Source organism: Lates calcarifer, linkage group LG9, assembly GCF_001640805.2.
Source record: "Lates calcarifer isolate ASB-BC8 linkage group LG9, TLL_Latcal_v3, whole genome shotgun sequence".
NCBI lineage: Eukaryota > Metazoa > Chordata > Actinopteri > Centropomidae > Lates > Lates calcarifer.
Genome location: NC_066841.1, coordinates 16,374,967 through 16,398,200, shown reverse-complemented (window position 1 = coordinate 16,398,200; position 23,234 = coordinate 16,374,967). Strand labels below are relative to the sequence as shown.

At 41.2% G+C, this 23,234-nt stretch overlaps 1 protein-coding gene across 9 annotated transcripts in view; it reads right to left on the bottom strand.

Moving 5' to 3' along the window:
• The window catches only part of dab2ipb (DAB2 interacting protein b), a 124,931-nt gene that overhangs the window by 20,729 nt on the left and 80,968 nt on the right, over nucleotides 1-23,234 (bottom strand). For all 9 annotated transcript variants that reach the window (XM_051072963.1, XM_051072964.1, XM_051072967.1 and 6 more), the window contains 3 exons: nucleotides 17,106-17,259; nucleotides 14,881-14,979; nucleotides 11,385-11,939 (listed from right to left, as the gene is read on the bottom strand). In XM_051072963.1, the coding sequence (XP_050928920.1) occupies nucleotides 11,385-11,939; nucleotides 14,881-14,979; nucleotides 17,106-17,259 (808 nt within the window). The remainder of the gene's footprint in view (nucleotides 1-11,384; nucleotides 11,940-14,880; nucleotides 14,980-17,105; nucleotides 17,260-23,234) is intronic.

The following is a 23,234-nucleotide window of genomic DNA, read 5'->3' as shown; positions in this document are numbered from 1 at the left end:
TAATTTGACCAATTGTTAATATAAAAATATACATTACAGCAGCTTTAACAGCAAAATTTCTGAGAAAATCTTCCTTTTCTTTTCACTGCCTTACAACTATTTCAGTGACTATATTTGTTTTTGTATAAGTCATGAGACAGGTGGCCAGGATTCAAAATATCACTGCTCAACTTTATCAGTTGTCCCTGTGCTGTGTGTGAAATGGGAAACAGGGGTGTTTCATTTTTATAACCAATGACCATGCACAAAGCATAATCATTATAATAAAATGATGGGAAACAAAATAGCTCTATTCATATCATCCTTTGACTCTGACAAATCTCAGAGCTGAAACCAAGAGATGAAAAGAAATAACATCATGTTTACAACTGAACAGACAAACAACGGTGACAGGACTCCTATTTTCATATAATGGCAGCAAAAATGTTCTTTACTTTTGTTCAAATGCTCAAAGAGTGATTTTGAGACCTGTTTTGCAATACGACGAGTGAATGAAAACAGAAATATGCTAGTCTGTGTTTCCTAGCAGCAAATAATGAAGGCAAATGACAAAATGTGGATGTATAACAGCCAGGAACTTTCACAACCTGAGTTTCTACCAAAGTTATCATCACCTGGCCAATTTGTTTTTTCTTTTTAATTGGCAGTGTGAGTTATTTTTGATTGGATTATCTTATTTATTTGTCTTGGCAAAAATAACAGTTTAAAAGTGGTATCTATAAGAACTATATATTATTCATCAGGTAAAGAAAAATAACAGGTGGAGACAGGCATTAAAGCTTCCAAAATTCAAAGTCTGAAAGGGAAAGATGGAAATGGAGCCATCTGGGGATGAATCATCCCTTGTTTAGATCCCTTCAACAAATTTGTGGGTGTACTCTGATGTAAGTCCCCTGGCAGCTTGTTAAACTAGGGGAACCAGCGTAGCAGCGAGGGAGAAGAGAGGCGAGTGACAGATGTATGGAGAGAAATAGACAAGGAAAGGAAAAAAAAGACAGAGTGGTGGTCTTTAAAGAACAGAGGAGGAGGCAAAAAGCAAGCAACAGAGCCTCTCAGACGGTTTCTATAGCTGCTGCAGAGGCCTGTTATCCGCCTAATCAAAGATACGCCACAGGGAGCCGATCATCCACTGATGTGCATCCAAAGGAGCCTTTTTGGTTCATGCATTTATATATATATATATATATACACACACACCTATATACACACACACATACATACATACAGTATATATACATACACAGACAGACACACAGATGTCACTTGACTGTAATATAAATACACATGTATCTGGATGGTCAAACTTTTGGTGAGTCAGTGTTGAGGCAATATGTCCAAGACAAATGAACACTGTGAACAACTCAACGAAAATGTAAATGAAAGCCACAGACCTCTCTGAATGGCTTACAAGCTTCAGAGGCTCAGATTGCACAGACTTTGTATACAACAGCAGTTGGCTGGGTGCTTCACCAATCACAACTTTATGGGAGAGTGGCCATGACAGAAAAACCTCACGTAACTTCTCAGTTACAGTTTGCAGGAAGGCAGGTGGGATACTGTGAAGTCAGCTGGAAGAAGTTTCTATGGTCTGATCAGACCAAAACGTAGATGGGCATTTTTTGGCCGTCAGCTCTTTGTTAGACTGCACATTATCATAAAGACACAAATCCTCAGTGTGACTTACAGTTGTGGCAGAATTATGCTATAGGAGATGCTTCTCTGCATCAGATCCAAGAAGACTTCTGAGGACAGAGGGTAAAATTAATGCAGGAATATGGAGGGGAATATACTAGAGGAAAACCTTTTGTAAGACTTGCCCAAGCATAGATCCAAAGCTACACAGGAATGGCTTCAAAACAACAATGCTAATGTCCTGGAGTGGCCCCATACATTATATGTTATTGAGGTTACTCTTTAGTCCAGACTTCTTACTCAGGCCAGTAGCATGGCAGTTTAGGTTAGTGGTTTGTTTTTATGACATCAATTGTAAAGGAATCTTCTTAACAGTATATTTGTCATTTTAAAGCTATTTTGCAAAGAACTCACTGGACAGTGAGGAGTTCATGCAAGACATGTAGCAGAGAGCAGCACACAACACACAGACGCCTGAAAAAACCTGACCTTTTGTGTTGTATGGACACCCATCCCATTATTAAACCAGGGGTCTTGTGCAGTTTTTTTTTATTGGAAGAAAATGTCATCCCAATTATGATCTTTCCTCTAACCTCTCCCCCCTCTGTGGCTCTCTCTCCCTCCTCTCCTCCATTCTCTCTGCTCTGCTCTCCTTATGTGGCCACTGAGGCGAGGCAAATCCAGGCCTGATTAGAGAGGACGGTCAGATGAAATGGAGGAGGAGAGAGACAGAGAGGAAGAAGGAAACACACAGAGAGAGAGAGACATCAAAAGAGAGACAGAATAATAACAGAATAATTTCTGCTAGTAGCCTAAACAAAAATTCGATCCAACCACCCCCAACAATAATGTCTTGCGGTGAGCAGCCACACAGGAATAGAAGTGCCAATTTATAGGCAAAGATTTCAGTCTGTGTGTGTCTGTGCCTGTGTGCAGAGGTGAATTTCAGGTTGAGTATTTATGCAAGAAAGCTTGGAACTTAATTATAACACATGCATATAAGTAAATTAGTGGGAACATAATGGTAGATTTGCATATTTCATCTCTGCCCAAAGTACAAACTGCAAACATTATGTTGACTATTTTTCAGCACATACCATATGTTCTTAAGATTGATTTGTTACCTTCCAGGTGGCAACAGGCTCCTTGGTTCTCATTTCAGTGTGCTACTGCAACCTGTCCATTTCCTTAATCATTAATATTTTTTAAGTGTTTCTACAGCATGTTAATGCAGTTGCAAGTAAGACCATTTTGAAAATTCAACATCCCTAATTGGCTTTGTGGTAAGAAATTCAATTGAGGAAGATGTGAATTGGTTTCTTTTGATAATGAGACCAGGAGTCTGTCACCATTCTAATGCCTCTGTGAGGCTACATGCAGGCACAGTGGTGCTTTGAGCTAAATGCTAACATTATTATTCCTTGCTACTTAAGACCAGGGACAGTAACGCAAATTGAGTCTAGGATTTAATTGTTCTATCCCTGACAAATTTCAATATGCATTTCATAAATGCAACATTGTTGTATTTTTAAATGCAACATTTTCTAAACACAACATATTGTTATCAATAAACCAAATCAAACAGGCTAAATGGTGACACTAGAATCACCAGAATCATAGAAATTCATCCCCTGGGGACCATGACATGCAGCCATGTTGCTTATGTGGCTAAAAAGTTTGGTAGCTGGCTCACTGCCTTGACATTCCATAACTCAAAACTGAAGTCAAAAATATGTTCCCTGTAAAGAATTACTTTCAAGTCTCTTCAAGTGGTATTTATATTATACTGAAATATGTCAAAACAAATTACTGCCTGAAAGATAGGGAGTCAGTGTAAAAACATATAGCGTCCTCTTGAAAATGGTCAGGCAGTATTGCTAAGTATATGTGTGATTTGTTGTAATAGGCTAAATCATGGAGAACCACCAGTATCGTAAACATCTGAGCAATTATGCCTTAAAAAGAGTCAAGAGTTAATCTCCCGTCATCCCTCCTATCCCAGCCTATTCTCAGACTCCCTCGATTCTGCCCCCACCCTACACCCCACCTCCCCCACACCCCCACCCCGCCACAGTGTTAATAAGGAGAAGTAGAACACTCTCTGTTTCGCTGCCACATCTCATCAGCCAAACCATGCCTCAAAAAAATTCAACACCCCCAACACACAGCGCACAGAGAGAGGAGGATGACATGAAGATAGGGTCGGGGTGGAGGGTAGATGGTGCAGCATGGCTGATCAGATCTAATAAATAGTAGGGGAGCGGACTCCTGTTGAAAAAGATGAAGTTCCCTGTAGATGCCAGTAAAAACTCATAAAGTCTTGTCCATTGCACTGTTGTACACACAACAATCTAATCACCACTAGGCATTAGCCCTGCGTGTGTGCACAGTGCTCACATCTCTGTCCGGTATTATTCCACTGCACAGTGTGGAGCCACAAGTTTAGTTTAGCTGAAAAACAGAAACACAGAGCCCCACTGAAGTCTGAAGAAACAACATAATCTGCAAGATTATAATCAGGGCTCTCACTGCAAGTGTCTCACACACTGACACACAGACAAAGAACAAGACACACTGATGTTTGAAATGACATGCTTTCCAACTGCGGTAGCTTGTAAAGCTAGGATGTCAAATCTGAGAAAGAAAACAGAGGAAAATAGATGGAAAAAGGTCACGTTCATGCTTTGTACCCACTCAGATGTTTTTTTTTTTTTGTTGTGAGTATGTGTTTCTATGGTAATATAAAGAAGACAAATACAAGAGTGAGAGCGTTAAAATGCCTTAAAAGGATAACACTGGACCAAGAAAAAACAGCAGAGTATTCTCTTCTCAATTCAGCCTCTTCAAAACTGTCTGTGCCTGGGAGTATGCTGATGGCTCAAGTGAGTTCAAATATCACTGCTGAGATCAATTTAACCCTGCTTCATTGTTCTCCATTGTATAACGTGCATGGAAATCAATGCAATTTATGTAGCGTTAAATGATACACTGCCTAAATGATGCCGATCTTGTGTGATGTAAAACAAATATTGAAATGTATTCATACCAATGCTCACTGTTCTCTCAGGGTGTCCTGCTGCTGACCCAGTATTTTAATATAAGAAAATGTTTTTTGTGTGTGTGTTATCATTTTCCAACCATTTCCAGCAGAGCGTGAATAAAGATTTTCATTTCAGCACTTTGTTCATAGACTATTTTTATATTGTGTGTGGATGAAAAAAACCTTATTGGAGAAGTCATGGACTGTGGAGCTAATGGGATTCATTAGAAAACAAATAGAATGGAAATTACCTGTTGATGCTTTGAGTGTTGATATTCAGTTATGTGTGTATATATACCACATAGCAACAAATACACATTTTTAGATCATTTAAAATCACAATGTTTGGGCTCAATAATTGGAGAATTGTCACAGAATGGAAAGAAAAAAAGAACAGAATATAGGGGGAAAATAGAAACCTGTTTAATATTAACAATTCGACAGATCGATGAGTCCGGTTTTCCAGCCTAGGGCAAAGACTGAAGAAACATTCAGAGGGAGAAAACAGGAACCACTCCATCCACTCCATCCCTCGCTCTCCTCATCTTTCCATCTCTTTCTGCCTCCCCTTGACTCCCTCCCTAGAGACTGGTGGCTAGTATTACAGCGTTATAGCCTGCAGCTCTTCCTGTGAGGGTCACATTGGGTTGACGGAGAGGACTGGAGGCCGAATGGAAATGGAAGCGGTTCCTTCCGTGGGCACAGAGGCTTGTCATTCAACACAAAAACAGGAAAGGCTACGGCTCTCCTGATTTAGCTGCTAGTGCACATGATCATTATGAAGATAGGTTTGACTGGAGGGGGTCTTACAGCAAGTGTCATCAGCTTCCAAGCATCATGTTTGCTGACTTGCTGTGCATATTCTCAGTGTTTGTCTGTGTGTATTTCTGTGTGGCTGTCTCTCTTGAATTTATTAAGTGGCAATGCCATCAGTCTATGAGGTCCTGTAATACATACTCAATTATTAAAAGGGTATTTTTGACCACTTTAACATTGCATTAAGTTTCCTGTTGAGTCTTAAATCTTGCTTGAAAAAACCTTCCAGTTGGTTAAGATACTTCCACATTTCTATTGCAGTTTAATATTTTTTAAAGGGATTTCCACGCTGTTGTCAACATTGTGAAACAGTGGCATATGGTACAGATGACATAATATCACCTAAATTACTATTAATGTTTCATATCTATGCTTAAAAATGAGTTTAAAGTCACACTAGTGGTACTTTGCAGCTGTATTTAAGCACAGCTGAGATGCTAATATACACACATTGACAATATTAACATGGTGATATTTATAACTGTTTACCATGTCCTTAGGGGCACACGAATATCTGTGCAAAATTCTAACCGCAATGCATCCAGTAGTTGAGGGATTTCACTTTAAAACTAAAACGTCAACTTAGCCTAGAGGGAAAGTCAGGCGGGTGACAAGTCATTAAGATTCATCCACTTGTGGACTGAACAAACAAGACTGAAATTACCATCCTTTGAGCCACACAGCTAGTGTGGCTGCCAAGAGTGGTAGATTTTGTAAGCTTCTATGAAAAAGAGACAGCAGGAGACAACTTCTTGTTTTAAAGTTTCGTAATGATCAACTCTCAGTGTCTGAACATTGTAGGTGCTTCAAAAGGAGGTAGATCCCAAAGGCTGTGCTGACTCCTCCAGGCAAAGGAAAACATGGACAATTAAAAGTGACCCATCTGGGCAAGCTAGTCAGAATGAATGTAACTGAGGGTAGCCAGCAACAGAGGAAAGTCATTGTTTTGAATTGAGCAAGTAATACTTAATGGCTCTTCTGTGCAAATTGTATTTTACTTGTGACAAATGTATTAATTTCATATTCTATATTTATGTTTTGAGCAGTTCATTTGTACGCACACGTATATCTTGCATATAAGACTAAATCAAATATAAATTAAGCTCAAGACACACAGAGAGGAGCGATGGGGAGCGACAGAGTGTATGTAATCTTAGCACCAACAGAGACATCAAGGGGTTTCTGGATCAATGTGTTGAGCAGCACTGTAGAGCAGAATGTTTCCCTCTGCAGCCTGCTGCTGTTTGGCTCCACATCCAGACACTGCGTTTCTGCAAGGTGGAACAGATTTCTCTCTCCCTCTTTTCCTTCTTTATATTTTTATTTTGCCTTCAACTTTCTCTGTTTGGCTGTTCTCACCTCTCCATCTCTCCATGCTGTCCACTAAAAATCACACCGGGATTATTAAACAGTCTGAGGATATGATGCACTGCCTTTGTAGTGCAAATTGTACAGAGAATATGAGGGCAGCAAGTGCATTGATGTGCTTTGTTTTCATTTCCTGCTCTGCTATGAGCCTATACGGTGGATCTATGGCCTCATGACAAGCTAACATCTACATGCCCTCTGTCTCTGCCTCAAACACACCCACAGCCACACCCACATACTCCTCATCCGTCTCCTCCAGCATCCATCTTAGTTCATCATAAGAGCGTTCACTTCTTATGTGGTAAATGATAAGATTACAGCTATTAAAGAGTCTGGTGACCCAGACACAGTAGTGCTATATGTGGTAATTTAAAAAAAAAAGAAAAAAAGAAAGCAACGGCAGCATATATTGGAGAAGCCATTACATAAAAACACTTTGATCTATCACTGGCCCTCTCAGGGGACAAGTGATTCATTCATACTGGTGACTTTCTCCTACAGAAAGTAGCAAAGGTTTCTCCAAAATGTTCTTAGATTTGTCGCTCTGTGCTTTTTGGTAGGAAAAAAAAGGTCACTAAAAGGGTCTGAGAAGTCGGTAAATCTAACAACAAAGATGCTACGTTGGCAACACGGCCTGTAAACGCACCCCCAATGATGTAAAAGAAACTGTTTGCACCAGTTCATTTTAAAAGAGCAACACCCAACAGGGAAACTCCAGCACTTACCCAGTGGTTTAGCTTAATCACTCAGTCAGTCAGTCTGGGACATTTGCGTTTCTGAGGCTCGCCCCGCTGCTGCGGTCCGGCCAAAAAAAGCCCAGAGGCATACAGAACTACCAGAGCCCTTCATGTCATGTTAGTAAATCATCTGTCACTCCATATTATATACGTACAACAAACTGTGTGTGCACCACAGCTGTGGTGATGAGCATCACTGCCCGCTGATGACAGTGCTGAATCCATTAATAAGATGCTTTTGCTTATCATAACTGGAGCTGTGCTGCAGGCTGACAACAATTTACCATAGAGGATGTAGAGAGGAGAGACTCACATATTTCGCCCTCTTAAGCAGGGCTATTAGTTTACCTTGAGGAGCAGTAACATAAAAACGCAATGGCATAATAACCAGAACACCACCCTCCTCTGGCCAGTTATCATAAGGATAAATCCTCCTTATCGTCACTTCCAACGGTCGGCGCGGCTGAGAGGAGCAGCAACAAAATTAGAACATAATCTTCCTGAGGGCCGAGGCGTCGAGAAGACTAGATCAATAACGCAGAGGAATCATGCCAGGAGTGGATATTATCAGATGAAAGAAAGGTGAACTTCTTCAGGCAATTCCAACACAGCAGAAGACTTGTTATTGTTACTGTGGAGCATCTAATAGTGCTGTTTGGGTGTACAGACATAACAGTGTGTCTCACAGGGGCGGAGACGGTCTGGTGTCGTGACATCACGGCACAGGAAATCAGCAGAAATATTATGATTGGATCTCTCAATCTGATTTAAATTGGACTTATGGTTTCAAAATCAAATAAAATCAGTTTTTATTTCAACGCACAATCATAATTTGCCCCTCTCACTTTATCCTGCACTCTTTTACGACCACATACATGTTAATACAACTGCTTGACTACTTGCCCATGTTACCCAATTGAATAAATGACCTGAGATCACCTGCTAATATCTTGTGATTATATGTAGGTGTGTATGTATAAAGTTAGCATCTGTGCAGTGATGCAGGGCGTGGCCGTCGTGCTCACCAATGCATCCAGACATCAATACAGCATCAGTAACGACATCTCTCCAGAGAGCCTTGGCCTCAAGATGCAATGAAGCGTGAAAGAGAGATGAGAGAAGACAAAGACGGAAAGTGGGGAGAGAACAAGGGAGAAGGAGTGGGTGTGCAACGGAGCAGAATATTCGGGGCGTAATTATTCGGTGATGGGTGATAAAATGACACAGGAAGAAACAGAAGTCTAGGAGTGTTGCATACTAATGGCCATCACAACCCGCAATCTGCATCTCTAACAATTGCCAGGTGCAATTAGAAGCCGTTTCCCACCTGTACACAGCTGATTAAACACGATGCACTTCGGCAGAACTTCAGAGCCACAAAGAGTTACTGCTGCATTTCCAAAAAAGAATCTTCACCACAAGAGAGAGTGCACTGTGCTCTTTTGTGACTTTCTAATGCAACCACAATGTATAGTCTCTGTCTCTCCGTCTGAGCAATAGAGATCCACAGTGACAGAATTAGACACTGACTGGATTTAACTTGAGATGGGATAGTTGAAAGACTACACGACAATACCGAGGAGGGGAGTAAATAACCAAAGTCTCTATCAAACATTTGCAGGGAAACAATAAAACAAGGCTTATAGGATTTTCCAGAGTTTATCTTTGCTCAAGTTGATTGCTAAATATAACTCACCAATGTTCAGGAAAACCGCGCCCAAGTTGGCAAAGCATGAAAAAAGAACTTCGTCATTAGACTGGGAATGAACAAACCATGCAGAATTGGCCAAGATATGTGTATATAAACCATCTATGTAGCAGAAGAGGATATCCTAATTAGGCCTGGGGAATATTTTAGGATAAGTGGTTTTCTTGGTGGGGCTGCATGCTGTGTTTGGCATGACATGACTGCTTTATCCATCGAGGCTAAAGGAAAAACATGTACTCAAATGTGTGTGCGCTGCCTAAATATGTCAGACCACTTCACAGTGCTTTGAATGATGAAAGTCTCTTCAGAAAAGGAAGCTGCAGTAGTTAACAGCGCTGACACTCGACATTTCGACAGCAGCTTTCATTAATTCTTCCTGTTTACGTCAGTCCAAAGGCTGTTGCTTGCCTATCCTTCTGTATGCAACTGCAGCTTTTCTCTGTGTTTACATCCCGACAGTACTAAAAGGAATTTTTCGTGTTGAATTTTTTTTTCTTGAACACAGATGTAGTGAGGACATCATTTGAGGATCTCTCATGATTAGCAGTCTTTAGACAACATCTCCAGTGTCAGTGATGTTTTACAAGCAGCGTATCCCAAGCTAGCAGGAATCCTACTGGGAAGGAACATTGGGAGGTGAGAGGGAAGTAAAAGTTTTAGTGCTTTGCTCAGGAGGTGGGGATTAATTGAAAGTAATTAAGGATGTGACTGTCTCTCGGGGGACCAGTAGGGGCCCTCTCCCCCCATCAATCAGCAGCTATCAGTGCCTCGCCTAAACCGGCAGACTGGCGGTACAGTGTGGGTAGACATCACTTCTTAAGCACTAATCGTTCATCATTTCGCTGAGCTGTGACAAAGTCAAAGAAAGTTTCAAAGTTCCGCTGATGAGATACTGTCAAGAAAACTAAAAGGAGGCACGAGCTGTCGCAGGAAACGAGGCAGAAAAAAAAAGACGAAGACGTTGATGCCGGGGGGATGAAAGCAGCCTGAAGCAACATTCTGCTAAAGGCAGACTGTTATTTCAGACATTACAAGGACAAGATGCCTATCTCCTGAGAAAAAAAATTTTGTTCATTAGAAGTGCTTTGGAATATAATCCATCAGCATTAATAAACTTCTTTAGGGTTGCAACTAATGATTATATTCATTACTGATTAAAACTTCAGATCATTTTCTCAATTCATCTCTTAATCACCAGGCCTATTAAGTATAAGAATATAGCAGAAAATGACAAGTATATTTACCCAGAACACAATTTGACATCTTTGAATGTCTTGTTTTGTAAGACTAAAAAACCACACGCCCAAAGTTATTCAGTTTACAGTGATATTAAATAGAGAAAAGCAGAAAATCTTTACATTTGAGTGCCTGAAACATTTTGCTTAAAAACAGCCTTAACTGACATTTAACTGTTTGTTTGGTTGATTAATCGAAATTAACAATCAGTTCAGCTCTCAACTTATTTATATCCACTTTTCAGCAGTTAGACAGTTTTCCCTCTCATATCTCATACTCTGATGTGTATATACACAGGGTCAAAACACAAACGTCTGTTGTGCTGCACTGAGATGACAAATGCTGTGGTATCACAGTAAAGTAAAAAAGCAGCTATTTTGGATGGATGGTAGATTATTTGAGTCCAAACAGCCTGCTGTCATGGGAGACTTGGCTCCTACTGTGGTAGACTAATCTCTCCGGTGCTTATAGTGCTACAGGCAGTGGTGGATATATTGTGCTTCTGTCCTGAATTGGTATGCTGTGAAGCACTGCAGGGGATACATGTAAAGGATTAGCTTGAGTTAAAAATGTAATACAGGCTGGTGCAGCAGGAGGAAATCACCTGTCTGTCTGGTCTTTGTCTGCTCTATATTAGCGGTGCAGGTCAATAGTTCATGGATGAGCAGGGGGCAGAGGAATAGTTAACCTCTGTATGCCTTTATAATGTCTCGTCAGTGCCTCATGGCAAGATAATGGTCTGGTTTTCTGGTTTTGTTATCCATTATTTCTCCATGGAGATGATAAATGTCACTAAAAGGGGAGGAAAAGTCAGAAAATGGAAATAAATAATGTTACTGGTACTAACCTTGGCCTTGCCGGTGCTCTGTAGAATGTGGACCAGTGCGCACGCCATCTCCTCCTTGTTCTTGACGCTAATCCCAGGCTCAAGCACCGAGCACAGCAGCATGTAGTTATTGGTGGTGTACTCTGCAAACTCCTTGTACATCTCCATAGGAAGGATGTTCATACTCTGATACCGTGCCTTGATCCTAATCATAGGCCCAGATGTCTTGCCCTTGGGGGGGTTGGGCGTGCTGACTGGATACCACTTCTCCACAAACTGTCGTCCGGTAACAGCTGCGACGGGGATACTGACGAGTCCAATGTAATTGTTTTTATCTTTCTTTTTCTTCTTGTCTGTGTCTTTGTAGAGGTGCACTGTGATGCTCTTGATGGCAGGCAGGTTATTGAACTCAAAGTGCTCACCCCAAAACACATTGTCAGTCTTGAGCTTGCAGGTGGTGCGAGCGTAGAGTGAGTCATCCAGGCAAAGCTCACAGAAGTATTTCTTTTTGGCCGGCAGGTCCTTGGCCTCGATGATCCACAGCCTCAGCATGTTCTCCACCCGACGACTGTTGTCCTGGAGACAGAGAAGATGATAGGAGGTGGTTTAGTAAGGTCTTTAAAAAAGATTTCGCCAACAACTCTGGAAACTTGAAGAAAAAAAAGAGAGAAGAAAAAAACAGGTTCACTCAGAGGATGTACTGGATCAAAGTGAACAACCTAAAACCAAATTTAGTAAACCAATAAACTAAATAAATCAAATAACTGCAGAAATAAACCAATAACACTAAAATGAAAACCTGCCTCAAAAACTTAATTCTCAAGTTTCTTCATTTTAAATGACAAAAACATTTCAGAGTACTTCAAACATTTTATAGAAGCAATTGAAAACCATTTCTGTCTCTCATTTCCAGTCTTTAAAGAGCTAAAAAATCTCACTCCTACATTATTTCACAGAGTGCTAGCCTGTTCTTATGTCATCAGTTGATTTTGCCAAGAGCAGGGAACATTTTTGGCCCATTATTCAGATTGCCTTGAAAACTACCACTGGAAATGAAGAAAGGAAGAGAGGAGCTAATAATGACATTATTAGAAAGAAATACCAGAGCCTCTCATAATCCTAAGGAGGCCTTTGGATGTTTGAAATACTGGTAGCTATGCTTAAGAAAACTCAATAGCATCTGGATGCTTTTCATATGTTAGACAAAAACACTCTTCTGTGAAATTAAATTTGATTAATTCCAAATGTTCTTGTATCTATCGTCCTTAAAATCATCCTAATATCTGGCGTTTCTCAACTCTGAAAAACATTCAGTCTCATGATCTGGTGGTTCATTCAAGGTGTGCGTTGAAACATTAAAAGGTATAGAGTCTAATCTGTCAAACATAAGGTGTGTGGGTCTAGAAGATCATGTTTCACAATCACCTTCTAGCAGAAAGTAGGTGAGTTCTCCTTTTCAGCTGTGACAAGAACTGGCTCAAATCACTGGCAAATGCCAGGGCTATTTTACTGACCTGACCAAGAAAAGCCAGTGGCATTTTTCATAGCCCTTAAAATAAGAGGTCAGGGCCCTTTCCATCTGCCACTAAAAGAAACATTTATTTCCCCTCCGCTGTCCTCCAAAAAACATCAAACCTGGCCTCTTTTCCTTGAGAAATGCCAGAACGCTCCACTTCCCCTCACTCTGGATTCCCACAGTCTTCAACTATTTATCCAGAGATGTCAAGTTCTTCCTCTAATCCGTGTCTAGTTATGTCACACTCTTGCACCAAATCTCAAGACAAGACTGCTCTTGTTGGAGCTTCCAGGTCCGTCCTCCACAAATTCAGAGAACAACCCCTCCTACAGTCAGTGCCAGTGATAAGTAATCATTTCCCTTCCTTATTCATCTCTCCAAAAGATGCCAGATACCTTGACTTGTATGATTCATATGCTGAGTCAGCCAGTGCATCCTAATCAGAGAGGACAGCTCTACCATTTGAAACAACTTAATACGAAATCAACAATGTTTCATAAACATTGTGTCCTCTGTCCCTAGATCTCCCTCTGACTCCTGTGCCTTATGTAACATCTATATCGTCACATTTCTTTTGCAGCACGATGCCTTAAGTCTTTGCAATACTTTTCTCCCTGAGGACTGAGAGCTGGGTTTTAGTCTTGGTGATACATGTGGTCAGTGTTCAGTAAGGCCTTGTCAGCAGGGTGATCAATTCTCCAAATTTCTCAGATGTATGCTGACACAACAGTTCACTGTAAAAGAAGGTACTCTATACTGTCAATCAGAAATTAAACTTTGCTATGTTTATCTTTTCATTCACACAGAAATGTATTTGCTATTAAACACCAGCACAAAGGTGACACCTAAACTGCCTACTATCATAATTGCCCATAATTATCCTCTTATACAGGAGCTGAACTGTGCAGGTTCACCATTTAGACCACCTTGTTTCATTTACATAGATCATATAACCTGGCATACAGGTGCTAATTTTACTACATGAGCATCTCCTTCCTTCTACCAAACACCAGCAATAGCAAACAGACTTTAGGGCGAGGTCATGATAACAAATAGTGACCAGAAACCACAAAGTCTAACAGGTTGAGTCTTGTGTGTCTCCTGCACAATGCCCTGTCAATGTTTTTCTTTTGTTGACACACATACTCAAGTCACCAATTAAAATGTGTTTAGGAGCAAAATACATTTTTAGAAAACAAAATAAATGAATTGAATGAATATTATTCACTTAAATTTAGCATGATGCCTTTGCTTGTCCTCCCTTTGCTGGATGTAGATCTCATTTCATTCACCTTCATGTTTTACCTTCATCCTGGACCTAGTTTTCGAGCAGCAGTAAGCACTGGTAGAACTGGTAGTAGTGAGATGAGTCTAAAAATCAGTCTAATCCATATTATACAACCTCCTATCTGTTTCAAAAGAATTCCAGTATCTGTTTCAAGTTTCTATGTTTTCCAGAAAACACTCTGCTGTGTCTAATCTCTCAAAATCATAAAATAAATAGAGAGACAGAAATAACGCATCCTTGCGTTTATGAGATGTGGAGAAAGGCAACCAACGCTATTAAGAATCTTTTTTTCCCCCAAAGTTCTAATTAGTGAGTAATTTGCTGAATAATGACAGATGAAGGGGCGGAGACATCGTGAGATTCGGAATATTTTCTTGGCTTGAAATGTTTGCCACTCTCCCTCTGCCACAGCTGTGTTTACAGATGGCATCGATGCACAAAAGAGGAGAACACTTGGGGAGGCTTGGTGTTCCTCACTGCAACCTCGGCATCCTCTGCTCTTGAGGTTTACTGCGCAGGAAGAGCGCAGCTGGATGCAAACACATCAGACTCTGTTGCTGCACGAGTTGCGACACAATGTCAACACTGTATAGCTTATTGTCTGTATCTGTGTTGCGAGGTGGAGTCTGAAATTGGGACACTTGTATATGAACTTATTAGTGTTAATTACTTCACACAGTCTCATCCCTCCTGCTGTGTATAGACATGCTTACCTTGTTGGGTTGTACTGCTCTCCTCAGGTTCTCCATCCATTTGTCTCTCTCGGCTGATGAACGGCAGGAAAAGCATTTGCTTCCTGTGGAGGTGGTGACCTACCGCCGCAACACCGGGAGAGGAAAGGAAATGAAGGCTTTAGTGATCAAACCTGATGCATAACAATGACAGAGAAGAAGTGGAACAGAAACGGTTCATACACACGACTTCATCTGTGACGGCACGCTCATCAAAAATACACACATGCACAAAAGTGGATATGAGGAGACCGACAATGACTTGGCAGCGCTGAGGAATGACTGAATGGTGTGAATGGACAGAGGAGAGAGACGACTGCTTGGCAGGCTGGGTGATGACTGAATGATGAAAGAATGCACAGAGGGACAGAGAGAGAACAGAGGGAGCAGAAAACTGTGTAAAAAGAAAAAGCATGTAATGAGCAGGATAATAGAGATTAGTGGAGATTTCTGGTCTCTACAGTAGACAGTGTAAGATACAAAAGTATTCAATAATTTCTCTCTCCCTGAGGCTCCCAAAGGCTCTCTAGCTAAGACTAGAGCCGCCAACGTGCTCGTGCACACATATCGTGCACATGTGAATTCTTATGGTAATTAGAAGCAACGTCTTTCATAATTTGTTGTAAATTTCGCCAGTCCACTGATGATCATGAGGACACATCAGAGTTCACACAGCCTGCGACTCCACAAATTACTCGCTGTACTCCCATTTATTTTCTACAACCAGAGAAATGTCAGCTGGAGCTAACCGCTGTCACTTGCTTCTGTGTTTATAAAACAAACAAAAAAAACCCCTAGCTGTAATTTTTTGCTATAATTGCTCATCAGCAGCCGATCAAGAACTGCAGTTGCAGTTGATTCCACAAGTGTTGTTCCTGCCTGCTAATTCACATTTCAGGGTTTTCTTTTAATGATACACTCAACATAGAAACATGGTCTCCTGGATAATTTAACAATAAAATAGATTTGTTGTGGCCATCAGTTTTAATTAGCTCATCCTCATCTCTTATGTATTTGAGGACTAATGGACTGACCGGACTATTGGACTTCAGGAAGATGTAATGAGTATTTTTCACTATTTTCTGACATTCTTTTAGAACAAAATATGAATCAGTTATCAAATATATCAGCAGAACAGTCATTGATTAAAATAATTGTTAGTTGCAGCCCTGGCTTCTGTGGAGAAAATGCCGGTCAGTTGTTGTAAACTCAAAATGCATTGTTATTGCAACTGGGAACAAAACATGGCATAATAACTTCAGCTGACCCGGAATCCAAATGCAAACTGATTAAAACTTCTGAAAGTTTTCATCTTTATCATCTTCCCTGCATTTGCAGTGCATGCAAAAGAACCTCAAAAAGCACCGACACTCATATATAACCACCTTTTAAAGTTGTGGTGGGCGAGTTAGCCAACAGTTGCCTTTATACACACCCAGCAGATATTGAGCAACATTAGCATGCATCTGGAGTGATGTGTCTGGCCGATTAATGCAAGTCCAACATTTGCTCTGCTTTGATCTCCAGCAGTTTCTGGGTGTCAAATGTGGCTTGTTGGCAGGTAAATGCTCCACTTTGTTCACCAGTTAGTTGCTAAATTTTGTCTTTCTGCTACATGCTGCAGGGCAGGTAGTATACAGTAAGCTTTTAAAGCTTTTCTGTTGAGGACACTGTCAGCTGTGACTGGAAACAACACTGATCAAAGTGGTGAGTCAACCAAATGAGTAAAATTGTTGGTGATAAAACTGAAAGACACTAGAACAAGTACATGATAATTCTCTGAATTTGCCACTTTGACTTTCACTCAATGTTACATCCATTCCTGATATAAAAATACTGATTAGTGCAGCTGTAAGCTTGGTGATTGGATGCTTCTTAACAACTCAGACTTAGAGAGAAATTGCTAAATGCATTTGCTTATCCTGTGTGCTGAAGAAACCAGGTGAGTTTTATTCTTATCCAGCTTTGAAGGTCCTCTAAATGCCCACAAAACTAACACTGTCTATACAGAAAATAATCACGACTTTTACTTATGGAACCATGGATGCCTGAAATAACTCCTCCTACTTTGCGACTCTATAGGAACATCAGATGGCTGTGTGTGGACACTTAAATGAAACAGGTCCAGTAGTGGGAATGCTCTGTAGGACTGTGGAGGATGTGTTTGTGTGTGTCCGTGTACTGTATGTGCGTGTGTGCCCCCTCACCTCAAAGCAGTAGTCCTGCCCGAGGATGCTGCTGTGAACGGGCTTGATGATAACCTCGTCCTCCATACTTAGGTCCAGGGCTTCCACAGCGCTACTGGGGCTGAGCAATGACTCATGGGAGCGAGACTCCTTCAGCCTTGGCATCAGATGAGATCTAAGAGCGGAGAAGAAGAGGGAGAGAGAACTGAGTCACCCTGCAGAGTCTGAAGAGAGGAGGTGAGAGAGCGGGAGCATATGCACTGCACGTATTAGCGAGCGTTCATGGTGAGTGTGAAGGAAGAGAGTGTGAGGATGACGAAGAGAGGATGCTCCACTTGCCTCAAAGTCAGTGAGTTCTCAGGAGGACAAGCTTCCTCACTACTGTATATCAACACCCACCTCTAAGCTCACTCGCTAATGGATTCTTCATGACTTCTCATTTACATCTTGAAACATCAATGAGTGAATGAAAAAGCATGAGAGACTGAGTCAAGCTGCGCTGCAAACGGGTGCAGCGGAACCAGTATAAATAGGGAACGATTTGTATCATTGATTATCATTAATGGTCAGGCTTAGACAATTTCCATGATGTGATAATGCTTCACAGTGATGAACCTCTCACTTTCTGTTTTTTGGAGCTTCATTTAACAAACACACACCGCACAAATTGCACTGTTCTTGAAGTGCAATGGAGAAGAGTGGACATTTATGACAAGAGCTCAGAGTGCACTTTAGAAAGCATTCAGTATTCTGACAAAGACAGCCCTGAAGCCCTATTCTCTGCCATTCTTTAGCCAGAGAATATAAGGAGACAAAGTAAAGAGCTTTCCACTGTTTGCTGTGTTTGATGTCGCCCTACTTTCTGTGTTTTTAGAAGAGTTAGAGTGAGTGACTGTTACCAGGAAAGAGCAAATGTGTCTCTATGCTGTGTATATATGCCAGTGATCCACATTATACAGCTTAATATTAGGCTAACATTTAGCTTTTTAAACACTCAACAGTATTTAAAGCTTATCATCAAAGATGTTGTGAAGTGAACTCAAAGCAATTGTTGTCATTAGGTTTACAGCGTCAAACAGCAGCCCACCATCAACCTTAGCCATGTTCCAGTCAGCCTCACAGTGATAAGAGGATAAAAAGCTAAATATGCTAGTGGGGGATGTAAGCAGCCACATAAACATTAGCCCTTGACACTCAGACACTGGCAGGACGTGGAAGACAGAGGGTCAATTGCTAGTGTAATGAGAGAGAACATTCTTTTAGTAGTGCCCTCTGTGGACATCTTACACACTAATCTCATGCATGTGTGTGAGCCTCTGTGTGTGTGTGTGTGTGTGTATACTGTACATCTCCTCTTTGGACTAAAAGAAGAGCATTCCAGGAAAAATGCAGCAGCCGTAATGACAGATTAGCAACCGCATGTAGCCCTTTGTACAGCCAGCCTTTGCTGCCAAATCCACTGTCCAATGTGAAGTGGATAATAATCTGCTTTCTCTCCGTTTTATTTCTTACTCTCTCTCTCTCACACACACACACAGAGGCAAATTTCATCCTCTGAAATACAAGAAACAAACACAACAACATGTGCAAGCACCTCTAGAATAGCTTTGCATTATGAGAATCCAGTTTTTAGGACCTCCTAGCCTTCTCCACAGCTGCAGAGGAAGGGTGTTTGCACCTAGCTCTGCTTTGTGATTGGCTGACTGGGTACTGGGCAGAACAGAGAGCGAGTCAAATAAGCAGAGAGGAGGGGAAAAACAGGAGTTTTCTAGTTGGACGTGCTGTGAGAGACAGGAAGGGATGGGAACTTTATGCCCATAGTCTCAAAACCTGCATGGTGATGCTTCTATGTCTCGCAAATAGACTGACTACTGGCAACTATCAAATATTTTTAATGAACTGGTAGTTAACATTTAGGCTTAACTGATGTGAAGCATGCAATCACTTTTCCTGTGAAAATGAACTACAACATGCAGCCTGCCAAAAGCAAGATTCTCTGGAGTAATATTCTCAGTTGTGAGAAGAAATTTCCACAGAGGAATGCATCTTCAAAAAGGAACATAGTTTACTATTATAATTTTCTGTTCTTCAAAGCATATCATATTATAAGAACATTAGTGTCAGTGGAAATGGTGGGAGACTGAAAGTATGAATTGATGAATAATAATGCTGGCTGTCATCTGTATGCCACTGTATTAAATTGTACTGTAACGTGTAATTTACAGCCTATTGTGGCCCACTTTGTAATAATGACAATGAAAGACTGTCTGATGTGTGAAATCTGCTCGTAACTTCTGTATCTCCCAGTCTGACACACTGTTCATGTCAGCCTCGGCAAATAACCAGCATTACAAGCATGGGCCTGCTGTCCTCGTCTCCTCGTTTCTCCAGTCTTTGGTTCCCTTCCCCCAGCATCATCTATTCTCAGCAATTGTCCTTCTTTGTCCTTGACAATCCTCCAATACTCTGCCTCCATTTCTCTCCTTCCCTGTCTTTCTCTCATCCACTGTTTACCTGAAGTGGTGGGGTGTAGTTTATGTTAGGTGGATTCTTTGGAACACATCTTTCCACCCTTCTCTCTTCTTCTTTCACTGTTCAGTTCATCTGTTTAACTGTGTTTATCTCCTTTCTATTCTCTTGGCAACCGATCATTCTATCTCCCTTCGTCTTCTGGGGTTTGTTTTTGCTACTTAAATATTTCAGATGCAGACAGGCCTCTGACAGTTCAGAAACTTCCAGTGGCTCCTGCACTCAGACTGAACTGTATTAAAACCTATAGTAAATATATAATTGAAAAGGTCAAGCCACAAAGAACAGCCTTTGTACCGACCTTGCCAGAATTACATAGGATATTGCACAGAGCATTGATCATATCATATCTATGATTATGTTTTATGTTTGGATACATACACAGATTAAATGCTTTTGTCAAATTCTATACACCCAAAGAGACATATAGGTTTGTATTTTTACATGAAAATTGTTATGTTTCCACTAAAATGTTGCACAAGCTTTAAGCAAATTTCTGAATTTCTGAATCGGTGCATGATGGTGAGCCCATCAGGTATATTTATGCAAATACCTTCTAGAGGATGTGACAGGATTCCATAATTATTCAAGCACCAGTACCTCTGACACATCATGACATTTTATTGCTGGCATTTGCGATGTTAATGAATGAATTTGTCTCTACTGATCCATGTGTAGCCTGTGGTGTTTTTATCAGGTGTTAGAGACAGGAATGACATGAACACCCCCCCCCCCCCCCCTTTCACATCTGTACACCCATGTTATTCTCTATTTTTTGGTCTTCTGTTTGAGGGACAAATTAAACTGCAAGGGGCCGCATGGCATGAATGCTTTGTTTACAGTAGGGGATGAATATTCAGATCTGTTTCTGTCTGCCTTTATTTCATCTTTTCCTTTGTGATCTTATAGGTGGATCCAAGCCTGTCAATAGCAACCATTCTTACTATATAAACTCCTCTAACTTTAAAGTTGTCCAAACTGAGAAGGGATGACCACTAAAAATGTCCTCTGGTTGGTGAACCCCATGTGCAGCAACACAGTTAAATAAAGTGAATATCGTTCCAGTTGATCAGTGTTGCTGACTTATGTTTGACATTTTAGATTCTCATCATTTGAACACCTACCTGGCTGGTGATATAGATGCACATTTACTATTTAGGAATTTATACCACTGCATCAGGCCAAATCTTATCAGGGCAGTTTGAGAACTAGATGCACTGTGCCCTGCTTGCTAAGGTTCAATAGAAACTCAGTTAGGAGCAAGCACCGGACAGAGCGGAGCAGAGTAATGGATTCTGAGTGTGTCTGGACTGCACCCCAGTGCGCTTTGTCTCTGCATCCTGTAAAAAGAGTTCATCTGATAGCCTGTCTGGGATCTGATATAGTCTGAAACCTTGGGCCCATATAGGCGTCAGAGCACTTAGACTTCAAACACACTGACTTGTTGGCTAGCTGGCTGTACCACTACATTTGTACTGATTATTCAAGATAGGCTGAATTAATGTAGTGCAACTCAAAGTAACAGCACTCTGAAAGTCTCCATCTGACTGGGTTGCTTCAAGACTATGCATTCACTACATTCACATGTGCAACAGCACGTTACAGTGCACATGAAGGGGAATTAAGTGGTATAAAGACCCTCTTTGTGTTGTGCTTCCACACACGATACTGTACAGTAATAACCAACACGTTACCTTACCGGTCAAAGTTAAGCTTCTGACATAACCTAAAAAAACAATACTTCTCTCTAGAGAGGTGTTCAGTTAATGCTGGAGTTAAGCTGATGTTAAGTTTCCTTGCTAACAGTGTCGACTGTGGATACCGCCCTGCACAGTGTTTACACAGCATTTTGCTTTGCTGTGAGACCAGCATTTACAACGATCAATACGCTTTCCACTTGCAGACTGGCACAGCAATTACTTGTTAATAATGCTCTCCACCAAACAAACACACGAGACCTGTGTGCCAGCAGGCATGCATATCAACAAGGAGAGCCAGGCAAAGACATACAGGATGACAAATGAGTGCAATCTCAATTTATGACAACGTCTAGCTCTTATTCCTTTGGCGGCTACACATCATTATATATATATATATATATATATATATATATATATAGATATAGATATATATGTTATTCTGTATGAACACATAAAATAATACAAAGTAACAGGATTTAAAGGTGCTACTAGTAAGTTTTCTCAACCATCGAGCATGATTTCTTGCTGAGAGCAGGTGCTGGTGATAGTCGCTTGCCAAGAGCATCCCCATCATTGAGTTTACAATACAAGAATCAAGAATACGGTGCCTGATCAGTGCTACTTCTTCACTGCAGTCTGGACGCTACAGTGAGTCACTATCGAAAAGTGACGAGATGGGCCGGCTCCATACTACAACATTTTAATATGTTATCTACAATGTAAGACTAACAGCAAACATAAGACTAAAGATAACGTTGAAAGAAAATGAGCAGATATGGTGCCTGTGATGGTTTGGTAAGACCTGTAGCACGTGGTTAGACAAATGCTTTGTAATAGTGTACTTAAGGTGAGGTTGCAGAGTTTTTATCATATTTCTGCCTGTAATAGTCTCCTAACAGCTGGCTTGCCACGTAAGAGCTCTAGCCAGCCAGCAACACCAACCACTCTGCAAGCACCTGGGCCCCAACTCAAACATCAAAGCGGAAAACATCACGGTTAACAGCGAAACACATACTGCACGCACAGTAATTGTTCAAGACTGATTATGAAACACATGCACTGCAGAGACAGGCAACCGGACAAATAAACCATTATTCATGCATCAAGCCTCACACAATAATGTGTCCATTATTCCCACTGCCTTGGCGCTGACTCAGTGGACACAGGACCACAGGCCGTGATGAAACAACTAAGTGTCTGTCACACTGCAGAGTACTCTGTCACGGGCTGATCGCTCATTTGATCCAAGCAGATGTGGTTAGTCGTTCTCAGCACTCTGCATGAATAATGAGGCACTATCGGCTCAGAGACGAAGTTAAAATCTTACTGTACTGTAGTCAGTATCAGAATTTTCTGCAGATTCATGTCTTTGTTTCACATGTCATTCAGCAATACAATGGTGTTTGTATTGTAGTGAAAAATACATGTTTTTGTGCATCAACCTGCCAGCTGTCAATTGTCATCTGCACTGGAGTGAACAGGGTGATGGGTAGCAGGAGAATATAGACAACAAAACAAACGTCTGGCCCACAGCAGGAGACTGAAAGAAGGGTAGTCAACAGGAGGCAAGGGAAAGAGACGAGGGGGATCCTGTCAGAGGCTGCTGGTGCAGAACGCTGGATGTGTGCGCTGAACCACTGACATGCGGCTACAGGCCTTGACTCAGGCCCAGACTCCAATCAGGGCAGCTGGAAGACCCAGTCAAGAGAACAACAGAGCAAAGCCCATTCACTGTCGAGTCAAACGCACTGCGGAGAAAGAATGATCTCTGGAGACAAACAGAGTTTGAGGTTGAAGCGAGCTGGTGATGCAGCAGCTAATGTGATGGCCCCACTACCACTCCCTTTACCAATAACCCTTAGAGAAAAATGTCCACACATCACATCTAAACTGACACTTACAACCAGAGTCCCCCCTTCTG